We start from the raw sequence: 24,797 nt of genomic DNA, 5'->3' as shown, positions 1-24,797 counted from the left end.
TCCAGGTGGAAACAGCTGTTAAGAATAATTGGAATTAGTTGATTTTAAAAGTTTTTTAAATTTTTTTTTAAATTGAAGGCAACCAGCTTTGTAAAAACTTAAAGCAGGGCTTCCCTGGTGACACAGTGGTTGAGAGTCCGCCTGCCAATGCGGGGGATACGGGTTCGAGCCCCGGTCTGGGAAGATACCGCATGCCGCGGAGCAGCTAAGCCCGTGCGCCACAACTACTGAAGCCCGCGTGCCTAGAGCCCGTGCTCCGCAACAAGAGAGGCCACCGCCATGGGAGGCCCGCGCACCGCAGCGAAGAGTAGCCCCCGCTCGCTGCAACCAGAGAGGGCCAGTGCGCAGCAACGGAGACCCAGTGCAGCCAAAAATAAATGAATAAATTAAAAAAAAACAAAACACTTAAAACAGTATAGAAGTGTACAAAATGTTAAAAACTTCCCTCCACCCCCCAGCTCCCAGTTCCACTGCCCATCGCAGTGCTGGTAGCGCTCTTGTGGGCCCTTCAGGGACGTACCTTTTCTTTTAGCACAGATAGGATCACCATAATGTAACTGCTCTTGTGCAACTTGCTTTTTATTTATTTAAATTATTATTTTGTATTATTATTATTATTTTTTTGCTGTACGTGGGCCTCTCACTATTGTGGCCTCTCCCGCTCCGGACGCGCAGGCCCAGCGGCCATGGCTCATGGGCCCAGCCGCTCTGCAGCATGTGGGATCTTCCCGGACCGGGGCACGAACCCATGTCCCCTGCATCGGCAGGCGGACTCTCCACCACTGCGCCACCAGGGAAACCCCCTAGCCAAGTTTTTTATTCTTTTTGATGCTATTATAGATAAAATTGTTTTCTTAATTTCATTTTTGGATTTTTTCATTGATAGTATATGGAAATACTATTGATTTTTGTATCCTACAATGTTGCTGAACTCTTTCTTGACTATCTTTGCATGTCTTTGTGTATCTAGAGCTTCCTTTTTCTTTGTAAGAGTCACACAGTATTTCATGGTGTAGAAAAACTGTAGTTTATATAACAGGCCTCCATTGATGGTCATTGTGGGCTCTTCCCTCTTTCTACTGTTACTGATTGTGCTACAGAGAACGCTCTTCAGGCCACTCATCCATTCCGGGGACGTGTGTTGAGTGCCTGCTCTATGCCAGGCATTCTTAAGGCAACAGGGCTACAGATGATAAAGAAGTTAAATGAGATGATTTTGGCTTGCTTGGGAAAATCTCTTTGAAGAAAATAAAACAGGGTGATGTGCTAGGGAGTGACTGGGTGTGTGTTTGAGAGGGGTTCTTTGAATTGAATCAGAGAAGATTTCTCTGGAGAGGTGACTTTTGAGCTGGGATCCAAATGATGAGAAAGACCCACTGCTGGGAGATTGGGAAGGTTGTTCCAGGCACAGGGAACACAACAAGTACAAAGGCCCCGAGGTGGAAAATGGGCCCCCAGTGTTCACGGAACACAAAGAAAGCCCATGGGCCTGGAGAGCTGCCAAGGCCGGAGGAGAGGTGGACAGGGGCCAGACAGGCCTGGTAGCCTTAAAAGGCGTTTGGATTTTGTTAAGAATGTGAAGAGAAGCTGCTGGAGAGTGTCAAGCAGAGAAATGATTTGATCTAATTTATGTTCTGAAAAGATCAGCCTTGTGGCTTAAGAAGCATTTATTTTCAGTTTCAAGTGCTGAGTTCTTCAAAGTGGAATTACCGGGTGGAGGGGTTTGTACATTTAAAATGCTCCTAGACACTGCCTGCCAGTGTCTCCCCTAAAGGTGGAAGTAGTTTTCACTCTGAGGGTACCCGCTCCTTCCGTGCCAGGGGCATTCGGGGTGAGGTGCCCTGCAAGCTCTCAGCCCCTGGACCCCAGCACCCATTCTCTTGCTTCCTTGCAGGACCCTCACTGCTGCATTTGCCCAGTAACTCTGGCTGTGCCGCCCAGCCCTTGGGTAAGACGGGCGTCCCGGACACATGGCAGAGGAAGACCTCATCTTCCGCCTGGAAGGCGTGGATGGCGGCCCGACCTCCCGGGCTGGTGATTCAGATGCAGACAGCGATGGTGAGGAGGGTTACTTCATCTGCCCCATCACTGATGACCCCGGGGCATACCAGAATGTTAATTCCAAGGTTAATAACTACTACAGCAACCTAGCCAAAAGCGAGCGCTACGGCTCCAGCGGGTCCCCGGCCGTCTCCTTCCATTTCAAGGTGAGTGCTCCCCCCTCCCACCTCCCCCCACTCCCCACTCCCCCTGCCCAGCTCACCTGCCGTAGGGATGGGAGGTTGGGGTCGCTGGTTGAGGTTGTTTCCAAACTCTTGCCAGTGCGTAAATTCTGGATCTGAGGCTATGCCTATTAACCTGGGAAGATTCGGTTGTTTTAATATAAGTTTCATTACTTTAGAGCAGTGTTTTACGAATAGCTGCTCTGTACCCACTAGTGGGTTGTGGCAACCTTGGCCAGTTTTTTAAGACCCAGAACAGAACAGAATAGACTAGAAAATATTGGAGAGGGAGGTGGGAGGGGGAAAGAATATCGGCACTGACAGTCGTAAAGATATTTTAGGGACACGTACACACACGTTTACGCACTCACATATGCAGTGACCAAATTGCTTGTTGACGACCAGGTTCTCCGACATAGCGGTTGTGAAGTATTTTTGTTTCATCCCTGCATTTGTGTGTATGAGGGTCTAGGGAAAGGATGTAAAATGTAGTTTTTCATGTCGGTTGTGGTCGAAAGAGCCACTGCTTAGAGCTGGGCATCCTTCTTCTGGATTGAGGAAGAGGGGACTTAGTTTGTTAGGAATTTGTGTTCATACCATGGCAACGCTGGTATAGAGAAGAGGGAGAAAGGCGAACGTTATTGGACTTTTGTATAATAACTGGTGGTGAAAAAAAAATTTTTAATGCAGTAATGTTATCCTTATTTAAGTTAATCCTCACAAACAGTAAGTATCAGTTTGTACTGTAACGAAAATGCCTGTTACCACTTTGGGATTTGAAATTGAAGTCATTCTTCTCTAACTGCAGAATTAATCTGTTTTTAGAAAATTAATAATTCTAGTTCTCAGACAGTTGTATATTTTTCCTTTCAAGTCAGAGTTCTAGCTTAGCTCTCTCGGGCAGGCAGCTCCAAAAATAGGCCCGTGGGTCCCCTCTGAGGTTGGGGGCCCCCTGAAGGGTCAGGTTGCGGCTTGCCCTGCTTTCCTGTCCTAAGGTGGCTTCTGAAACACACACTCTGCCCCTCAGAGGGCAGTGTGGGAAGACAGGGGAGCAGCCTGGCGCTCCTGTCTGTTCCAGTAAGTCAGGAAGGCTCGCGGAAACATGGATCCCTGCAGCCTCGTGTACCACGTGTGAGGAGATCCAGGTGCCAGAGGGGGCCGGAGGGGTCAGAGCTTGTGAAACACAAACCAACTCATGCTAACTCAATTAAAAAAAAAAAGGGAAATTTATTCTAGCAGTCAAGAAGTGTTTCTTGAGACCCACAGGCAGAAACAATGTCTGGCCTCTCAGGGGACAGATGCAGGAAGCTGGAAGGCCACAGGACTGTCTCTCTCTGTCTCATTCCTCAACTCTCTTTGCCTATTCTTTATTCTTCTCTGCACCTCAGTCTGCACAGTGGGAAAATGGATCCCCCCAGCCCCAGGGTCCCCTCATTACAGACGGAGCCACATGCAAAGACAGATCTGACCTTCCTCCATCCCAGCTGTAAGAGGAGGAAAATCTAATCTCCTTGGCCCAGCCCGAGTCAGGCATTCTCTGTCTCTGGTCCAGTCACCTCGGGCCAGGGCACACAGCATGGTGGGGCGCCGGGGATCACAGAACGGGGGCTGCTTCCAGAGAAGGAGGATCCTGGAGGCCTCCTAGTGGGGCAGATCCCTTAGAAGGGCTCCACCCACAGCTGCCTGTTCAGAGGAGCCATGAGCCTGGTTTGGCCTTTTGGCAAACACTCAGTGGGTCCAGGAGCTGGAGGGTCTCAGACAGGGAGGGATGGACACAGTCTCTGACCACAAAACTCAGTATGGTAAATCCTTTAAAGGAAACACAGACGGAGTGATCCAGCAAAGGGAAGTTTGTCTATAAGTCTGGCTTAGGACGTGAGCTTCATGAGGGCAGGACCCTGTGGCCTCATCATTCATCCCCAGTGCCGTGCACACAGCAGGTGCTTTATTCGGAATCAGGAGAGGGATGAGTGCTGAGCTCACGTCACTGGGTGCTATCTTGCTAAAGGACAGATAGGGACAGATAGTCGGTATTTACATAAAACAGAAACCGCTGTGGACCATTTGACAGTAGTTATTAAAGTAAAAAATACTTATACCTCAGAGTTATAATTAACAGACTATTATATTAGTTTCAGGTGGGGACAATTCTTTATTTGGTGGGACTGTCCCTTATATTGTAGGACATTCAGCATGTCTGACCCCTGCTCATTAAATGCCATATTCTCCCCTATTCATCATGACAACCCAAAATGTTCCCCACCGTATATTTGCAAAGCTCGCATGAGGAGGTACTGCCCTCAGTTGAGAACAAGTAACAAAACATTTGTACAAGTGTTCAGATTTACGTATTCAAAGATGTGCTTTGCAGTATTGTTTGTAATAAAGAAAAAATGGAGACAGCTCAAAAGTTCTATTGAGAGGGGCCTGTTTAATTATAGACCATGGTCCTAACAGAATGCTGTATTTACATTAAAACAAAAATGTCTCTATGTGAATTGACTTCAAAACAGTGCCAAGAGGGGCTTCCCTGGTGGCGCAGTGGTTGAGAGTCCGCCTGCCGATGCAGGGGACACGGGTTCGTGCCCTGGTCTGGGAAGATCCCACATGCCGCGGAGTGGCTGGGCCCGTGAGCCATGGCCGCTGAGCCTGTGCGTCCAGAGCCTGTGCTCCGCAACAGGAGAGGCCACAGCAGTGAGAGGCCTGCATACCGCAAAACAAAAAAAAACAGTGCCAAGATATACACAAGATATATTTTTTGTGGGGAGAAAACAAAATCCATGAAAAGCTCTTGGGAAAGTGCTGGTCCATAATAAGGACAAACAAAAATTAGCTATTTTTATTTTTATGTGCTGTGAAGTAAAAAGCAAGTTGAAATATGATCCCACTTGTATCAAAAAACATAGATATACATATATTAGTATTTGCATAGCAAAAACTCATATAATGTTATAAAACAATTTAAAAATTACTAACGAGAAAAAGAAGGAATTTGCATCCAACAGTTAATGGTGATTCTCTCTGGGGGAGAGGGTGGCATTAAGGGGGACTTTGATTATCTACATGGTATATATTTTTAAACATTGGAGCTTTTAAAACTACACGTATGTATTACTTCTGTGTGCAAAAGGATGTTTTTAGCAGAAGAAAAATAAAGCAGCACAGCCAGGTAACCGCCCCTCCCCTAAACAAACATTAGTAATTGGCTGTCCTTGGGCTTCCCTGGTGGCACGGTGGTTGGGAATCCGCCTGCCAATGCAGGGGACACGGGTTCAATCCTTGGTCTGGGAGGATCCCACATGCTGTGGAGCAGCTGAGCCCGTGAGCCACAACTACTGAGCCTGTGCTCTAGAGCCCACAAGCCACAACTACTAAGCCCACATGCCTAGAGCCAGTGCTCTGCAACAAGAGAAGGTGCCGCAGTGAGAAGCCCGCGCACTGCAACGAAGACCCAACGCAGCCAAAAATAAACAAATAAATAAATTTATAAAATAATTGGCTGTCTTTAAAACTCATCGATTCTGCAAGAGAAAGTTCAAAATCCTCACTGACGATGGTAGCTCATGGTCCGCAGGGGCCCCGCACCTCTCCCTGCTCCTGCAGCAGGCTTCTCTGTTTTTTTCTGCCGTACGTGGACCTCTCACTGCTGTGGCCTCTCCCGTTGCGGAGCACAGGCTCTGGACGCGCAGGCCCAGTGGCCATGGCTCACCGGCCTAGCCGCTCCGCGGCACGTGGGATCCTCCCGGACCGGGGCACAAACCCGTGTCCCCTGCATTGGCAGGCGGACTCTCAACCACTGCGCCACCAGGGAAGCCCCAGGCTTCTCTTTTCACGCCTCTTCCTGAAACCTCTTTCAGTTGGGTCTGTTAAAATGATTGTTCAGCCTCCCTAGACGCCCTGCCCTGGCTATCGCCTTGGCATTCCTTGGGGCTCGTAGCAGACCTTTCTGTGCATCTGTCATTCTTGAATGCCATTCTGTTTATGAGTCAGCCCCTGACCTCAAGGCTAGGGGCTGTGTCCCATCGCACTTCATCCCCTGTATTCAGAGGAAGGGCTGTTTAAGGATGAGATGTAGCTCTTGGCTGCCCACCGTCCTAGGTGATCGAAGGGAGGCTCTATGGGGTTCTTGTTGCCAGTGGTGACTTCAGAGGGAGATATGGCAGCTCAGTTTTCCAGACCTCACTCTCCCTGGCACTCAACGAACTGAATGTGTTTTTTCATTTACTGTCGACATGGCAACTGAGTTGTTTAACCAAAATGGCTACCTGGCATTCCTCCAAGGTGGCGCCACCCTGGCACGTACCAGACGTGTATTGTGAACTGTTGAGTTTGTCACTGTCAAGGCCGGGGCGTTTTGCCTGAGTTTCCAGGGGGATGGTGGCAGAATCGTTCAGGGGGCCACGCCCTGGGTGGAATGTCAGGCAGCCAACCAGAGGATGTTTATACAGTTTATCGTAACGTGGGAAAGTGCTTCTGTTCTGGAGTTAATTTTAAAGAGCAAAATATAGAGTATGATTTAGCTCTGTAAACACACACACGTGCACACACACACACACAAAACAAAACCCTAAAAGGAAGTACATCAACACGCCAGCAGAGATTGTCTTAGGATAGGATCATTTTTTTTCTACTTCTGTGCCATGTCTACATTTTCTAGAATAAGCATATGTTTTCAAGTTCTTAATAAAGTGGAAAATTTTATTTAAAAGAATTGTTTTCCTGGTCTGAGACTATCTTGGGGATCATTCCAATTAGCACATATAGATCACCTGTTTTTTAAGTGAATTAAGTTGTATTCCATCACAAGATGTACATGGGTTTATCTAGCCAGTCCCCCTCTTTTTAAAAAAAAAAAAAATTATTTGGCTGTACCGAGTCTTAGTTGCAGCACCTGGGATCTTTGTTGCGGCGTGTGGGATCTAGCTCCCTGACCAGGGATCGAACCTGGGCCGCCTGCATTGGGAGCGTGGAGTCTTAACCACTGGACCACCAGGGAAATCCCTAGCCAGTTCCTCCTCTTGAGGGACACTTGGGTTGTTTCCTTTTTTGCCTATTACAAACAGTGCTGTAATAAATCTATACACATATCTAAACAAACTTTAAAATACATGTATTTTATAATATGTAAATAATATACCTACTCTGTAGAAAGAATTCAACCTGTACAAATGGTAAACAGTGAAAAGTAATCCTCCCACCTCTGATCCCTGTTTCCCTGGGGGATGTCCTTCCAGAAATGTTCCTTGTGAGTATAAGCATATGTACGTACGTGACTCTCTTCCTTCTCTTTTTCGCAGAAATGTTAGTTTACCACAACCCTGTTCTGCACTCCTGTGCTGTCTTCCCATATGAAGCACATATGAACTGACATCAGCTAGAACTTATATAACCGGCACTGTGGATCAGGCAGGCCCGCTTTACATGTTTTACTCATATCAACTCCTTGAATCTGCACAGCAGTCCTATGAGGATTGGTGTTTTGACAGATAGTAAAACTGAGGCTCTGAGATCTTAATTGCTTGATGCTTCATGAGTGCAGTATGTTGTCTTGCTTATTTTGTTTTGTTTTTCTAATGGCCGAATATCATGGCATTATCTGGAAGCACTGTAATATATTTAGCCAGTCCCTCATGGGTGGGTGTGAAGGTCGTTTCCAGTCTTTTGCTACCACAAACCGCTTCCGTAAGCATCTCTTACGTGTGTCTCTTACATGTGCGTGTGTCCTGGTGCCCACTCGGGGGTGCGCCTGCCAGGTAAATCCCCAGAGGTGGAATGGCTGGAGCAAAATGTTTGTGGGTTTAAAACTTGGCTGAGCATTGCCCATTGCCCTTCAAAGAGGTTGCACCGGCATTGGTGCTCCCATGACGCATAGGCATGCCTGCTTCCCACGCCCTTCTTGGTAGACTTTGGTGATTAAACTGATACTTTCAACCCTCCCAGCGTGGCTCTAACAGCTTGGTCAAAGTACAGCAATCACCCCAGAATGAAGTGGATGAGTGTCTGATGACTCACTGGGAAAAAAGGCGTCCCTGCCCACCCGAGCCCGGGGAGACCCCAGCCTCGCATCTTTGGGCTTCTGCCCCTGCCCACTGACCACAGGAAACTCTGTGCATACGCAGAGGTGGTGACCATTTTGGTACTTTGCCCAGTGCTCTGCGAATGCAGAATGGGAAAGAGAAGCTTAGGTGTCCTGGGTCCAAAAAGCTTTGGACCTCCAGCAAAATAAGGACCTGCTGGGCGGATGAGGGAAAAAGATGTTGCATCTGGCATTGGGCAGGAAGCCGTCAGTGACCTGGTGTCTGGAAAACAGGAGGAGACTGAAGAGAGTCAAGCCTGGCTGGAGGGACTCATCTTCATGAAGCACGTGGTCCTTTATGGAATATGCTGGATATTCATTAACAGGGGTTCCCCTTCTTTAATTTTATTTTGTAAATTTTTTAGCAGCTTTATTGAAATATAATTTACATACCATACAATTTAGCCATTTAAAATGTACAATTCAGTAGCTTTTAGTGTATTCATAAAATGATGCATCCGCATCACCACAACCAACTTTAGCTCATTTTCATTACCCTAAAAGAAGCCCCATACCTCTTAGCCATCACCCCCCAGTATCCCCATCCCACCCAGACCCTAACACCCACTAACGTTATTTTCAGTCTCTGTGGATTTGCCTCCTCCAGACAGTTCATGTGAATAGAATTATACAATATGTGGCCTTTTGTGTCTGGCTTCTTTCACTTAGCACAGTGTTTTCAAGGCACATCCATGTTGAAGTGTGTGCCGGTACTTCATTCCTTTTTATTTTTTATTTATTTATTTTTTTTCAGTACGCGGGCCTCTCACTGTTGTGGCCTCTCCCGTTGCGGAGCACAGGCTCCGGATGCGCAGGCTCAGCGGCCACGGCTCACGGGCCCAGCAGCCCCGCGGCATGTGGGATCTTCCCGGACCGGGGCACGAACCCGTGTCCACTGCATCGGCAGGCGGACTCTCAACCACTGCGCCACCAGGGAAGCCCCATTCCTTTTTACTGATGATGGATGTACCAATTTCGTTTATCCATCAGTTGATGCACATTTGGGTTGTTCCTCCATTTTGGCTGTTTTGAATAATGCTACACAAGTCTTTGTGTGACCATGTTTTCCTTTCTCTTAGGTAGGTACTTGGGAGTGGAATTGCTGGGTCATATGGCAACTCTGTGTTTGGTCCACGTTCTTGAGTCCTGGGTCTTCCATTTCATGGTTGCTGTAGATCTGAAGGCAAATCACCTCCTCACTTTCTGAGCCTTGGGTACCTCGTCAGTAGACTGGGAACTATCCTACCTGCTTGTCCGTCCTTGGCAAGGTTACCATGAGGTGCCGGCCAGGATGCTGTCTGAGGAAAGACTTCCAGGAGACAGGGCGCTTTGTCATCCTAGGGAATGTTATTGCTTTGCTGGTTATTGTTCCCATCCTTCTCTTCCTGTCCTCTCTAGCCATGACTCTGAATCCCACTGGTCAGGGAAGATGACCTGCAGCTACTGTTTTCAACAGAGAGGGATTTCTTGAGGATTTTTAACTTTGTTTCCTTTATAATTATTTTATTGCTTATAGAAGTAATGTATGCTCCTTGCAGAAGACAACTTTGAAAGTGCAGATACAATTGCTGTTAAGGTCTTGGTGTGTATTTCCGTATAAATACAGACGCGACTAAATAAACAGGGACTTTTCCTTACAATAACAGGATTTTGCTATATACGTTTTCTAATAACCAGTTTTTCCTCAGCAATCAAGAAATGGTGGGCTTCCCTGGTGGCGCAGTGGTTGAGAGTCCGCCTGCTGATGCAGGGGACATGGGTTCGTGCCCCGGTCCGGGAAGATCCCACCTGCCGCAGAGCGGCTGGGCCCATGAGCCATGGCCGCTGAGCCTGCGCGTCCGGAGCCTGTGCTCCGCAGTGGGAGAGGCCACAGCAGTGAGAGGCCCGCGTACCGCAAAAAAAAAATAAATAAATAAAAAATAGAAAAAAGAAATGGTGCATATCTTTCCACATCAGTAAATGTGGATCTAGTCCATCATTTTTTTAGTGGCCCCATGGCAGCCCGTTGTATAGATATGCCACAGTTTCTTTAAGTATTTCCTTTTGTGGGATCCTTAGGAAGTTTCCAGGTTTTTGCTATTATATTCCGTGCTGGGTTCCATGGAAATTGCACGAAACCTCTAAATGCGTGTGGCCCAGAGTGGGGCAGCCACACAGCGGTGTGGCCTCTTTCCATCCCAGAGCGTGATGTGCATCTCCACTTCCTCCCACTTCTTTTACTTGTCCTTGGCTGTGGTTTAAGCCCTTTACTGTCGGTCAGGAGGGGTAAGTAGGGCTGACTTAGGGCTGTAGTTCTTAAATTCTACAGAAGTGATGATGGGGAAAACATATTTTATAACATCTGCTTACTGAATGTAACAGTTGATGTTTCAAGAAGGAAGCGTCAGGCTTCCTTGGTGGCGCAGGGGTTAAGAATCCGCCTGCCAATGCAGGGGGCACAGGTTCGAGCCCTAGCCCGGGAAGATCCCATGTGCCGCGGAGCAACTAAGCCCGTGTGCCGCAACTACTGAGCCTGCGCTCTAGAGCCCGCATGCCACAGCTCCTGAGCCTGTGTGCCACAACTACTGAAGCCTGCATGCCTAGAGCCCGTGCTCCGCAATAAGAAGCCACTGTGATGAGAAGCCTGCGCACCGCAATGAAGAGTAGGCCCCGCTCACTGCAACCAGAGAAAGCCTGCGCGCAGCAACGAAGACCCAACGCAGCCAAAAATAAAAATAAATAAAATAAATTAATTTTAAAAAAGAAGGAAGCTTCAAGGAGCTACTGGATGCTTCATGTAAGATCCAGAGGCTTTGATTGCTGTGAGAGTAGTAATAAGAATAGTGATATAAAAACAGCAGCCGTAGCTGATAACATCATATGTGCCAAAGAGATTGCAAACACATTAGCCACACATCTGGTCTCACTCCTGGCATATTTCAGGAAATTTACTATTATTATTAATTAATTCTTTAGTTGGTTTTATTTTATACTCTCAGGCTCTGAGGAACCAAAGCCATTCTGTTCTCTTCCCAGGATTATGTTTTCCTCTTTGTGAAACCCCTGTTTTATGTAAGAATAATTAGTCCACTCACCTGAGTTTTAGGCTCTTTGAAGCTAGAGATTGTTAGAGCTGTCAGGGCCTTAAGGTCATCTAACCCAGTGATCTTTAATAGCGTTGACTTACACATGCAACGCCTGAAGACATTCTCATAGTAAAAAAATGAATGTAGATGAAGATGAAGTCACCTTGATCAGCCTCTTATCTTCTTCTGTTGCCAGAGATAACCCTTGTGTCAGTTTCGAATAATCACTTTTCAGACCTTTTAAATTTATTTTTATCTTTAATTTTTATTGAAGTATAGCTGATTTACAACATTATATTAGTTTCAGGTGTAGAACATAGTGATTCAGTATTTTCAAGGATTATATTCCATTTAAAATCATTATAGGGGCTTCTCTGGTGGAGCAGTGGTTAGGAATCCTCCTGCAATGCAGGGGACACGGGCTAAAGCCCTGGTCTGGGAAGATCCCACATGCCGCGGAGTAACTAAGCCCAGGTGCCACAACTACTGAGCCTGCACTCTAGAGCCCGCGAGCCACAATTACTGAAGCCCGCACACCTAGAGCCCGTGCTCTGCAACAGGAGAAGCCACCGCAATGAGCAGCCCGCGCACCGCAACGAAGAGTAGCCCCCGCTTTCTGCAACTAGAGAAGGTCCACACGCAGCAACAAAGACCCAACGCAGCCAAAAATAAAATAAATAAATTTATTTTAAAAATTAAGTCGTTATAAATATTGGCTATATTCCCGGTGCTGTAAAATTTTCAGACCTTTTAAGATGTATTTATATATAAATGTACATTTATGCATATATCTACAGACACACATATCCTTAGAAATCTATGGTATTTTTTTCATATATATATTTATTGAAGTAGAGTTGATTGACAGTGCTGTGCCAATGTCTGCTGTACAGGAAAGTGACTCAGTTACACACATAGAGACATTCTTCTCATATTCTTTTCCATTATGGTTTATCCCAGGAGATTGGATATAGTTCCCTGTGCTATACAGTAGGACCTTGTTGTTTATCCATTCTACATGTAATAGTTTGCATCTACCAACCCCAATCTCCCGTTCCACCCATCTACCCCCCCATCCCCCTTGGCAACCACAGGTCTGATCTCTGTCTGTGAGTCTAAGAAATCTATAGTACTGATTTGTGGGTTTCCTCCACCAGTAAATGGTGTCATGCTGTTTGCTTTATTCAGCACCTTGCTTTTTACCCCCAGACAGTAGGCCTTAGAGATTGCCCATATCAGCATCGTCATCTTTTTAACGGCTGCATGCAAATATGCCAAGTGTACCTGATCATCCCCCTGTGGACTGGCAGGTTGTTTGTAATGCTTGCCTGTTACATAGCGTTACGAGCACCGACCATCTTTGGGCTGGCTTACCTGAGCACACCTGGATAGGTGATCAGAATGGCTGGGTCAGAAGTCAGTGAAGAAGGTTCATAACCACTGACCGACCATCTGGCATAATCAGATGGCCCTCAAAGGTGGCAGTACCTGCTTCCACTCTCCTCACAGTGTCTGAGAGCACTCACTTCCCGGTCCTCCGTAACCACCTGTTTTTCCTAACCTGATGGATAAAACAGTACCAGTGATTTAAGTTTAGCTGAGGCTGTTCAACTGTAATGAGCACTGGGTGCTCAGTGAGCCACTGTTTCTAGTGGGAGCATGTCTACCCCACGGGTGGGGACAGGAAAGAAGTTGACCACCAGTAGTCAAAAAATATTCTTCATTGTCTTCTGTAAATGAGGAAATAGAGGTTCCCCAAGTTCGTCAGCAGTGGGCCGGAACCAGAGCTGAGGGAACTGAATCTTGGTACAGGACTTTTTTTTTTTTTTTTGCGGTACGCGGGCCTCTCACTGTTGTGGCCTCTCCCGTTGCGGAGTACAGGCTCCGGACGCGCAGACTCAGTGGCCATGGCTCACGGGCCCAGCCGCTCCGCGGCATGTGGGATCTTCCCGGACCGGGGCACAAACCTGCGTCCCTTGCATCGGCAGGCGGACTCTCAACCACTGCGCCACCAGGGAAGCCCAGTACAGGACTTTTTATATCGTGCTTAAAAAAAAAGTCAGTTGCATTAAACCCACCTGTTGCCAGTAAGGTGTGGCTTGATTTTTTTTCTGGGTTTGTTAAAAAAAGGTAATTCTGAGCCTGTGAAATAACATGCCCTCTAATTCTGAAATACTTTTTTCCTTGACTGTTTTTTTTGGTTGCTGCCATAGCATCCAGCCGGCAGGTAATTTCTGTCGATAATCCTCATTGAATGGGGGGCCCTGTCTTTGGTTGCTTAGGGCACGTCTTAGTCACCGGTTGAGAGAGGTACATGGAGAAAGTCGTGTGTCTCAGGCAGAGGACAGGGCGCCTGTACAGACATGCTCAGAAGGGCGGCCTGCTGACTACTCAGAACTCAGCGGGCTCCTTGACAGGTGGGGGTCAGAAGGCCATCCCTGCCATTCGCAGCAGCTGGAATACAAGAGGGGACTGTGGCACTTTTTTAAAGTACAGAAATCCAACAACTGCTTTAGTCGTAAACATGTCTGCTGCAGGGTTATGTGTAACAGGGAAAAGGCAGTGGCAAGCGCAGTGTCTCACTGTGGAGAACCACAGGTGAACAGTTAAGTCAGTAATGATAAACCCATGCAGTGGATTGTTACACAGCTGTTACAGCTAACTTGTAAATTCATGATGTGATGTTTGTGCCAAAAAATTTGAGTGATTTGTTCTTTGCTTCTTGGAGCGTAACCTAGGAGAATCTTTTCGGAGGAGAACTCCAAATTTCTAAACTTTGTGATCCAGTGATTATACTTCCAAGAAGTATGTCCTACTGAGCTCTTGCACAGGTGCACAGAGATTAGCTACGAGGATGGTCCCTTGAGCACTGTTTATACGAGGGATTATTAGAGAGAATCTAAATAACCATCACCTGAGGTCTGAGAAACAGCTTAAGGTACATTTATACAATTGTGTATCCTGCAACCGTGGAAGGGAAACGAGGTCGATCCAGCCTGTCTGTACGTATGACATGGAAAGGCTGGGTCCAGGATCCTGTGTTAAGTGGAGAAACGTAAGATGCAGAACACAATACCGTCCCAGTGCTCTTAAATTCATGTGTGTGTTAACAAATGCATAGGAGGAAACCTGCAGAATATCTAAATCAACTGTCAGCTGAGGTTTTCAGAGGAGTAGAGGTTAGAAAGGACTGCTGCTTTCTAATTCAGAATTCTGTAGTACTTGTACTTTTTTGTAATAAGCAGATCAAACATTTGGAATCAGGGAAAAAAATCAAGATCACTAAATAAAGAACCAAGTCCCATTGACCCACTCTCCTGAAAGGCTGTAAGTTATATTTGCAGTGTGATTCCAATTTTATTTAAAAATGCACATAAGGGATCTGGAAAATAACTAGTCCAAAGCATTGATGATAGTTGCTCTGGTGGACGGCACGTGGCAGATTTGAATTTTCTTTGTCTTCTGTATTTTCCAAGTGTTTTCATTAAGCATGAATTACCTCCAAATAGGAAGCAAAAAATTACAGGCTTCATTTTTAGACTTTGCAGAGATTAGAAAGCCCCAGTAAGGGAGCCCTGGGCCGTGTGCGTGCATGTGTGTGTGTGCCTCATCTCCTCTGAGCAGGCTCCCAGTGATGGAGCCTAGGCCGGGGGCATGCGCTGGGAGCTGTCCTGTTTGGACCCAAGTCCGTGGAACAGCTCCTAAGAGCTGGTCCAGGAGGGTGAGGGATGCCATTGTGGGGTGGGGAGGTCTGGAATCTGCCAGGCCCAGACAGTGGCCAGCCCACGATCCAGACCCTCCCTGTGGCTCAGGCCTGTGGCCTGGAAGGGAGGTTTGGTCTCACTGATTCCTCTGTAGAGGCTGTCGGGCAAAGGTTCAAGCTCTACAGGAAAAGATGGAGAGGGTATTGCTACCCAGTGTGAGAGTCGGAGTGTTTGTTTGGAGGGGACAAGAAAGGAGTCCACCTTGGGATTATAAAAACAGTAAAATGAGCTGCTTTTTTTTTTTTAATATTTATTTATTTGGCTGTGCGGATCTTCGTTGCAGCACTCGGGATCTTTGTTGTGGCATGTGAACTCTTAGTTGTGGCATGTGGGATCTAGTTCCCTGACCAGGGATCGAACCTGGGCCTCCTGCATTGGGAGCGTGGAGTCTTAGCCACTGGACCACCAGGGAAGTCCCAAATGAGCTTCTTAAAACAAAAAACTGGGGTTGTACTATGATGCTGTTGAGAATCAGCATGTTCTCTCCATAACGTGCCTTGGTCATCTTTCCCAGTTAGTACCCTTGAAGCCCTGTTCTTAACAGGGTTTGAACGTTTGGGGACATGTTTTTGGGCAGCACAACAATGGAAGGCACTGAGGCACCAAATGGGTGGAAGGCAGGGATGCTGAACCTGCAACGGGCAGAGCAGATCTGCACAAGGAATTGTCCGGCACCCCCAGGACCTTGGAACATCTCATGGGAATCTGTTCATAATTAACTGAGAACTTAGCACTTTGTTAATGTAAAGGCAACATATCTTTTGCATAGTTTGATATACTCTTGAGTTTAAGAAGGTTAAATTGTCTATGAATTTCACTTAGGGCAGTAAAATGGGGTGTATTTATGATTTATACAATATTTATGAAAAGGTGACATTGGGCCTGATAGAGTCCAGAATTCCCACCATAAGGCGGTTTAGCATTTTAAATGAATAGAATCAAAGACTCCCCACAGACGTTTGGGATGAATTCAGTTTTGCACAATCACAGTGATACCTCTTGTACACGTATGTTTGCACACTTATGTTTGTATTTCTAGAGGATACATTCCTAGATGTAGATTTGCTGGGTCAAAATAAAGGAATACAGTTTTTCCATTTTAGTACATTGCCAGATTGCCTTTAGAAGAGGTTTATACCCACGGACAGTACGTGAGAACACCTGTTGCCCCAATCCTGGTCAGACTCGTCATTACCAGCTGTTAAAATGTTTGCCAGTCTGAACAAGGCGGGATGGGGGAATATCATCTTATTTTCATTCTCAACTTTTTGATAACAAGTGAAGCAGTATGTGTTTTCTATACATATTGTGTTTCTTCTTCGGTTTTGTAGTTAAGACAGGTCACTTCTGGCGGTGGGAAAACTGGGCCCATGTGAGCTGTGCCCATGTGAGGTCTTTTGGGAACTATGTTCCTACAGGGATAATAGATGGGAGTGATTCTCTCTGACTGATGCCGTCTGCCTCCCCAGAGGTCGGAGACACTGGGAAATCACAGGGTGAGAGGAGCTGCCCTGCACTGTCCCAGAAGCCCCTGGTCTGGACCTAACACTCCCCTTTGCTTCTGCAGGAAGCTTGGAAGCATGCAATCGAGAAGGCCAAGCACATGCCTGACCCCTGGGCCGAGTTCCACCTGGAGGACATTGCCACGGAATGTGCCACACGTCACAGGTCAGTACCTTGTCTACAGACACTATATGACCCCAGTCCACAAGGAGTCCTTGGGGTTTGGGTCCTCCTTCTGCTTAAAATCAGTGAGGCTTAAGCACCCTTGGAGATCAAGGAAAAGGGAGTATAATGATAATAATATCAGCCAGTATTTGAGTATTTACACATGCTTAAGGCATTGTGCATGATCTCATTTAATCCTTACAGTGTGTATTTAATCCTGTAAAGTGTGTATTCTACAGGCTAGGCTGAGCTATGCTGCAAGTACAAATACCCCAAGGACTTTATGCAACAAAGGTGCATTTCTTGCTCATACGAAATTGGGTGAGAGTTGAGTAACTCTTCAGGGCATCTCAGGGATCCAGGCTACTTTTGTCTTGTGGCTCCATCATCTCAACACATGACCCCACAATTGCTATCAAAGGGAAAGAAAGCAGACCAGCCTTTCAGTGCCTTGGCCCCAGGAAGATTCACAAAACAGAGCTGGGAGGGTCTAGATTTCCTATTTGAAAAGGCAGAAGGAAGGAAGAGTGTTTTCAGGGGGTTTCAGGAAGAAAAATAAAAACAACAAAACGCTACCACCAACATAATAATAAGGAGGGCTATGGTGATGATGATAGGGTCCTTATTTATGAATTTTCCATCTGCGAGGTACTGTTTACGCACTCTATGTGTATTTACTCATTAAATAAAGTCTGGAGTAGTTGCGTCAAGCCTTCGGCACTCCTTTGAGAATCTGATGAAGCCATCTCAGAAAGTTGCACGCACATGTCTAATTTGACTCATAATTTTAGAAGACTCATGGATCTGCCCTGGGGCCTGTCCTGTGACCTCTGTAGATCCCTCCAGCTCTGACTCATCCAGGTGAACCCTGTGAGTTCCCTCCGTTGCCCCAGTGGAGAGAGAGGTTTGAACAGGGTCACCCAGGTAGTTAATAAGATAACTTTCTGACTCAGATCAGTGTCTGTGAATTAGTCAGGACTCTTTTTCAAATGCAAGTGACAGAAACCCAATTCTCAGTGACTTAAGCATAGAAAGGAATGGTTGACTCATCTACGTGGGCTTCATGTATGGCTAGTCCCAGATGCTCCAAGGATGCTTTTGGCTCTGACCCCAGATAGACTGTCTTACATCAGTGGCACACATGGCTCCTAGGAGCCCCACATTTCATCTCACTCAGTGGGAAAGGATCTCTCTTTCTCGATTTTTTTAAAAACAAAAGTCCCACATTTGAATCTCATTGGCCTGGCCTTGGTTATAGGCCGGTTACTGAACCAGTCATTGTGCCAGGAGCTTTGCTCTCACTGGCCAGGTCTAGATCACATACCACAAGCAAGAAGGTGCTGGGGGATCAGCTTCACCCAGTCCGTATGTTCTGAAAATGGAGGATGGTGGTTTTCCAAAGGAAAATTGGGGTGCTGTTACCAGAAGAAAGGGGAGCAGTTGCTAGGCAGGCAGAAACAGTGGAGCCCTCTCCACCTTTCTGCAATGTGTTCCTGCTCCCACCTTGTGAGGAGATGGGTTAGAACCTAGTGTGCACCTTTGCGCATTTCGGAGGCTGACCTCCTAGTGGGCTCTGGGGTCTGTGCCGGCAGCTGAGGTCAGCATCGTCGGGGCCCCAGAAGGCCAGGTTGCAGACTCTGTTCCTTCCTGCCTATAAACGCAGCGTGGTGGCTGGTCGGTGACATCTGGCCTCCAGGCTGAGGACACCAGGCTACCAGGGAGGCCCTTGGAAAAGCAGGACTCACGTGCTGGGCTGGTTCTGTGTGTCCCTGAGCTCCTTGGGGGCTGGGGACCAGGGGCTGTGCCGAATTGTGTTTATTTCTTAACCATAGTAGCTGATTTCACCTGCCTTGGCTGCCAGCAGAGGGAGGTCAGGCACTGATGGCCAGAATGTCCAGAGATTTCTAAATTGGAGGCTTCCACCTCTATTGCTGGTTCTTAAAGAGCTCTGCTGCAAGCCAGCCCTTTACTGGGACAGATTTCCTGTTCACGTGGGTTGTACCCAGGCTGGTTAAGAGCAAGGTTCTGTTTGAAACCGACCTGGGTTTGAATCTTGGCTCTCAGGAAGGTTTTTTCACCTCTCTGAACCTTGGTTTCCCCATCTGGAAAGTGGGCACAATATTTGTACGGATCTCACAGGGCTGAGTGACGGTTGATGGAGGCTCAGCACACAGTGTATGCTCAGTGAACTTAGAGCAGCTCTGTCCTCTGTAAGGTTAGTGATTGTGAAGGACAGTTAAGACCCTTCCAGTGTTGCATGTCTCTGCCCTCCCCCAACTTCTGGGCGCCTCTCAGCTTTCAGTCTGTTTGGAAGTGAGGGAAGACTACTTCCTTTACCTTGGCCTCTACATAGTAGTAATAACAATGATTGCTGTTATTTATTATTGAGCACAGTACTGCCATGGGCTGGTGCCAGCAGGTGTGTGGCTCTGACAAGCCTTCCTCCCCACCCTGGGCCTGGGGTGGGTTAACCGCCAGGCCTCTGCTTGTTTTTCAGGCTCTGAAAAGGCTGTTCCCACGAGCTGGGAGGTTCTGGAGTCTGTCGCCCCTGAGGGAGGGCCAGGGAGGCATCTGCTAGAGCTAAGAACACCTCAGCCCTGGGGGAGGTTTAAGATTTTAGGGATTTACTGAGCCAAGGAGCTTCCTACCAGGCAAACCTGTTAAGGCCCAGCCAGGCCTAGGGGCAGATTTGCTCTGGGAAAGAGGATCCCTGGGAAAAGAGAGATGAAAATGTTCTGGAATCCTCTCCATCCCTCTCTGCCTTGGGTGTGTATCCAGCAGCCCCTTTCCTGGTTGGACTCAGAGGCAGGACCCTCCCCCCAGCGCTGCCTGCACCGGGACCTGGGCTGGGCCTCACACCGGCAAGACCGAGGATGTGGCCTCCTCCCATCCTGGGACACACCATTCATTATCTAGGCCAGTTATAACAAGGATATTTACTTATTCAACTGTTCATCCAACATGCGTTTATTAAGCCTCCCCTGTACCAGGTCCTGTTCACTGGCCTGCCTTTGTGGAGTTACAGTCCGGTGGGGGAGCCAGATAGGTAGGGAGCAAGCCCTCCCGCTGCACAGCTAAGCTGGTGGAGAGGGAATAGCTGTCTTTGACGAAGGGGAAGGAGGCCAGTGTGGCGGGGACCTGGGAGGGAGGGGGAGTGTCCACAGACCCAACCCAGGAGGTCAGCTGGGCCTGTGGGTCGAGAGCAGATTTGATCCCGAGGGCATTGGGCAGCCCAGAAAAGTCTTCTGCCTTCAGCTAGTGAGTGACAGGATCAGGTAATGGACGCTGCACCCTGGGGTGGGTTCTGGTCTCTGCAGGTACAACGCTGTCACCGGGGAGTGGCTGGAGGATGAAGTTCTGATCAAGATGGCGTCTCAGGTGAGCAGAGTCTCGAGCCCAGTGTGATCAGGGATTGCTTCCTCTCCTCCACACCCACTTTATTTTACTTTTTTAACTTTGGGGGATTCTTTATAGTACTGTGTATTTATTTTATTTTTTACAACAGCTTTATTGAGATATAATTCACACACCATACCCCATACCCATTTAAAGTGTACAGTTCAGTGGTCTTTAGTATACTCAGAGTTATGCAACCATCACCACGATCAGTCCCAGAACATTTTCACCATCTCTAGAAGAAACCCCGTACCTACCCGTTAGCAGTCAGTCTCCAATTCCCTTATCTGCCCCAGCCATGGGCAACCACTAATTTATCTTCTGTCTCTGTATATTTACCTATTCTGGGCATTTCATGTATTAATCATATATATCAAAAGATTCTTCTTGACACTCTTATTGAAAATCAGTGAACTGTGAATGTGTATATCCGTTTTCAAAACTTGCAGGTCACCACCTATTACTTTTCATCTAACGAGGTGAACTCAGTGGGTTGCAAGAAAAAGGAATCAACTAGAAAGTAGAGAACTTCCTGCATAGTAAGGGGCAGGATCGATCTGTGAAACATTTTGTAGTGTATCACACACTCAGAAAAGTGTGTAGCTTGATGAGTTTCACCAAGTGAACATGTGTATAACTAGCACCCAGATCAAGACACAGAATATCACCGGCACCCCCAGAAGCCCCTCTCAGCCCCACTTACTCCTCCTTTACCCCCAAGGGTAAGCACTACCCTGAATTCTATCACCCGAGATTGGTTTTGCCTCTTTTTGTACTCCGTATAAATGGAACCATACCGTATATGTATAGCTCAACATTTTGTCCATGAGGTTTTGTACATGTTTTTTCTAGAACTGTCATTTGTTCATTCTCATTGCTGTATAATATTTTGTCAAGCAAATAGACCTGATTGATCGATCCATTATACTGTCGGTGGACATTTGGGTGGTTTTGCTTTTTTTCTGTTACAGACAGGGCTACGAAAAACATCCTTTGACATGTACTGTCTCTACCCCCACCCCGTCACCCGCATAATATCTTCACCCCCTGAGGAGTCTTCTGCTCAGCTAGGATGGGGAATAGGGTGGTCTCACCAGTCCTGCAGCCTCCAGGCTGGAAGTTCTATGAGGCCTTGGTGCTGCAGTAAAGGAAGGAGGGCCCAGGGATTTTAGGGTTGAGATGAGGTCCAGGGCATTGATTTGGTGGGTGACGTCCAAGGGGAAAATCTCCTCCTGGCTCAGGGTAGCCTCTGGGTGGGGTGTGGGGACTGATAACCCGCTGTGTGATGTCTTTCAGCCCTTCGGCCGGGGAGCAATGAGGGAGTGCTTCAGGACGTAAGTGACTCAGCCTGCCTCTCGGGGCCCTGCCCAGACTCCCTCAGGCTCCTGAGAGCAGGGGCACTGTGACATTTCCAGTCAAGAAATGGAGACAGTGGCTTCTCTTCTTGTGGCCCAAGCTCCTCTCCATCTGGTCTCCGTTGGACCACACGTTGGGACCGGCTGTGGGGATGGGCTGGAGGAGAACAGGAAGTATGTCCCTTAAGCCCCCTTCGCAGCCCTTTGAAGGATGCTGTGGGGTGAGGAAGCCCCTCCCACCTCTTGCATTTTGTTCCTGGCTCTAGCCAGCCGGGTCAGGCAGGGTCTTCCCGTCCTGGGGACTAGGGCTGGGATCCAGAACACCCAGGCGGACCCCCTGATGCCTCTCCCCTCAGGAAGAAGCTTTCCAACTTCCTGCACGCTCAGCAGTGGAAGGGGGCCTCCAACTACGTGGCAAAGCGCTACATCGAGTCCGCGGACAGGGACGTGTACTTTGAGGATGTGCGTCTACAGATGGAAGCCAAGCTCTGGGGAGAGGAGTATAATCGGCACAAGCCCCCTAAGCAGGTGTGTGGCACCCCTATCTGCCGCTCTCCAACACCAGGACGTATCTGGAGATGAGGACGATGGAGGTGCCTGTCACAGGCTTCCTTTTTCACCATCTTAGCAGCAGCTAATAGCAACCATCATGTATGGAGCCTGATATGTCAAGTACTCTACATGCTAAGAGTTATTTATTTCTGAAAACAGAGGTCTGAGGTTGTTTGAGATTGGAACGTTTTTATTCCATTTACAGATGGGATCTGTTAGTCAGGATTTTTGCTTGCAAATAACAGAAGCCCACTCAAACGGGCTTAATCCAAAAAGGGAATTTATTGCCTCCTATAACTGAGAAAGAGTGCTGGCTACAGGTGTAGCTAGATCCAGGACCAAACTGAAGTCGCTGGGAACCTCCCTCCAGCTCTGGTCTCAGCGTTCTGTGCTGGCATCACTCTCCAGCGGCTTTTCAACTCGTAGTGACGTTAGTCCCAGGGGCTGCAGGCTCCCTTTCCGTTTCTCGGCAACCTTGATGGAATGACATGTTTTCCCGCAAGTTTCAATGAGTCTCAAAACTGCGTTTCTTTTTTTTTTTTTTTTTTTCTTTTTCTTTTCTTGGCCATACCGCACGGCATGTGGGGTCTTAGTTCCCCAACCAGGGTTCAAACCCGCGTTGCCTTTGGTGGAAGCACGGAGTCTTATAACCACTGGACTGTCAGGGAAGTCCCATGGGTTTCATTGGCTTGATGAGGTCAGGTGCCTATCGCTGAGCCAATCACGATGGCCAGGGTGTGGGAATATGCAGATTAGGCAGGCCTGAGCCTTGTACCCACCAGCAATATGGGTTCTTCCACCCAGACTAGGTGGACTGAGATTGGTGGCTCCCAAGGAAAAGCAGGAGAGGGAGTGGGGAATGGATTCCTTCCTTATCTGCCCCTGGGGAACCTAGGGCACAAAGGGGTTAAGTGTCTTGCCCAAATGGGCAGGGATGGAGCCAGGGCTCAAATCCAGGCTTTCCAAGCCCCTGCTCTTGGCTTCTTCACTTGAGCCCCCAGGGTATTGGTGACCTGAAGCCAAGCAGAACTTCCTGTTGCCTGCAGGCATTTGAGGAAATAGCACCCCGGGCCTCTGCCCTACTTAAATTCACAGCTCAGCTCTCCTACTGTTTGTGCACCTGCTAGCTCTAAGGTACCATCTTCTGAGTGCCTAGGAGAGCCACACTTCCAGGTAGCCAGCAGAATTTATTGAGTGCCTACTGTTTGCAGAGCCCTTGATTAAGTGTCCTTGGTGTGGATGCAAAAAGCCACACCCCCACCCTCGGGGATTGTGTCCTCTTTAGTAATTCAGTACACTCAGGCCTGGCCACTTTTTCCTTCCTCCCTAAGCTTGTTTCTGCCTCAGGACCTTTGCACTGACTGTTCCTGCAAGGCTGCCTCACTGCATCTCCTCAATCCTGCTCACGGTTCAGGTCTCAGCTCATGTCACCTCCTCAGCTAGGCTGTGCTAGACCATCCTAAATGAAGGAACCCACCGCTGCACCCTCTGTCATGTCACTTTGTTTTGGTTTCTTTTTTTTCAGAGCAGTTGGCACCGTCTGAAAGGGTCTTATTCATGTAGTTAATATTTCAGTTGCTTCTCTCCCCCGAGGGCAGGGATTTTATCTGTCTTGTTCAACTCTGTCCGAGTGCCTAGGTGCTCAGTGAATAATAACGTGGTTGAACTGATGAACGGAGAGGAATGTGGTTGTTTGAGGAGGACCTGGCTGTCCCCTTGAGGATGTATCCTTGCCACTGACCCTCACCCAGTTGCCTTCTGCTCAAGCAGGTGGCCCTGCAGCAGGCTTCCTGGTAGAAATGGAGCCAGCTTTTGGAACAGGAACCCTCTGGGAACCAGCCGCTCCTTCCCCTCTGTCTGGTTCTCAAAACTGAGGCCACATTTGGGGTGGTTCTCAGCTCTCGGCTCTGGGCCCCTTTGGCCTCTGCAGTTGTTGTCTGCTTGTCTGGTGACTCAGCCAAGCAGTTTCCTGGGTGGTCATTTCCTTGGGAAACCCAGGCCTGGCTCCTGTTGTGGATGGCGTCAAGGGAACAGGCTGCCGTGGGTATGATCTTGTGTAATAGATAACGAGTTAGAGTTTCAGGTTTTCCCTGCTCTGCTTTACAAACATACTCAGTACTTACATGTTTTCTTCTGAGTACAAAGTTAAACATATAATTGGTGCAAAATTTAGCAAGGAATGTCTGAGTTCCCTGTAAGTCCCCTTTGCAGGGAAAGAACCACTCTTACGGTTTGGTATGTATCACTCTAGAATTGTGTCTGCTGATAATAATGGCATCGGCAAACGTTGACTGCCTCTTCCGTGTGCCAACAGATTTCATCCTCTTACCTGTTCCACAGGTGAGGAGACTCAGGTACAGATTGGTGAAATAACTTGCGCAAATTCACTGTGTTAGCATAAGGCACAGGTTGAGTTGCTTAACGGACAGACCCACAGTTGTGTGCTAACTCGAAATGGTTTCCTTTTGTCTCATCTAACAATCCCGCTTTGGTGGGGTCTCAGGGTGGGCTGGTGCTTTGCCTCCTCAAGTCATCCAGAGGCCTCGTTCCTTCTGTCTTGTTGCTCTGCCACCTGCCGGGAGTTGCCCTGGACTACATGGTCAGATCTGGCTCACTGGCAGATGTCCACCTTACAGCCTCAGGAAGGCCAGAGAAGGAGAGGGCAGGCTGGAGTTGCATCATCACTGCTGCTTGCTTCC

The 24,797-nt window shown here is 47.8% G+C and overlaps 1 protein-coding gene across 2 annotated transcripts in view; it reads left to right on the top strand.

Moving 5' to 3' along the window:
- Positions 1–24,797, top strand: part of EEF2K (eukaryotic elongation factor 2 kinase) — a 60,547-nt gene that overhangs the window by 9,626 nt on the left and 26,124 nt on the right. The window contains exons 2-6 of one of the 2 annotated variants that reach the window (XM_022588574.3): positions 1,895–2,207; positions 16,695–16,795; positions 20,113–20,173; positions 21,488–21,525; positions 21,903–22,074. In XM_022588574.3, the coding sequence (XP_022444282.1) occupies positions 1,971–2,207; positions 16,695–16,795; positions 20,113–20,173; positions 21,488–21,525; positions 21,903–22,074 (609 nt within the window). In that variant the 5' untranslated portion in view covers positions 1,895–1,970. The other variant, XM_089896041.1, reaches the window with a different exon arrangement.

The sequence above is a fragment of the Delphinapterus leucas genome, chromosome 15, assembly GCF_059928025.1.
Source record: "Delphinapterus leucas isolate spDelLeu-1000000601 "Yukka" chromosome 15, BTC_Dleu_Yukka2, whole genome shotgun sequence".
NCBI classification, from domain to species: Eukaryota; Metazoa; Chordata; class Mammalia; order Artiodactyla; family Monodontidae; genus Delphinapterus; species Delphinapterus leucas.
Note: the sequence above shows the minus strand (reverse complement) of the source record. Positions and strands in the feature narration are given on the sequence as shown.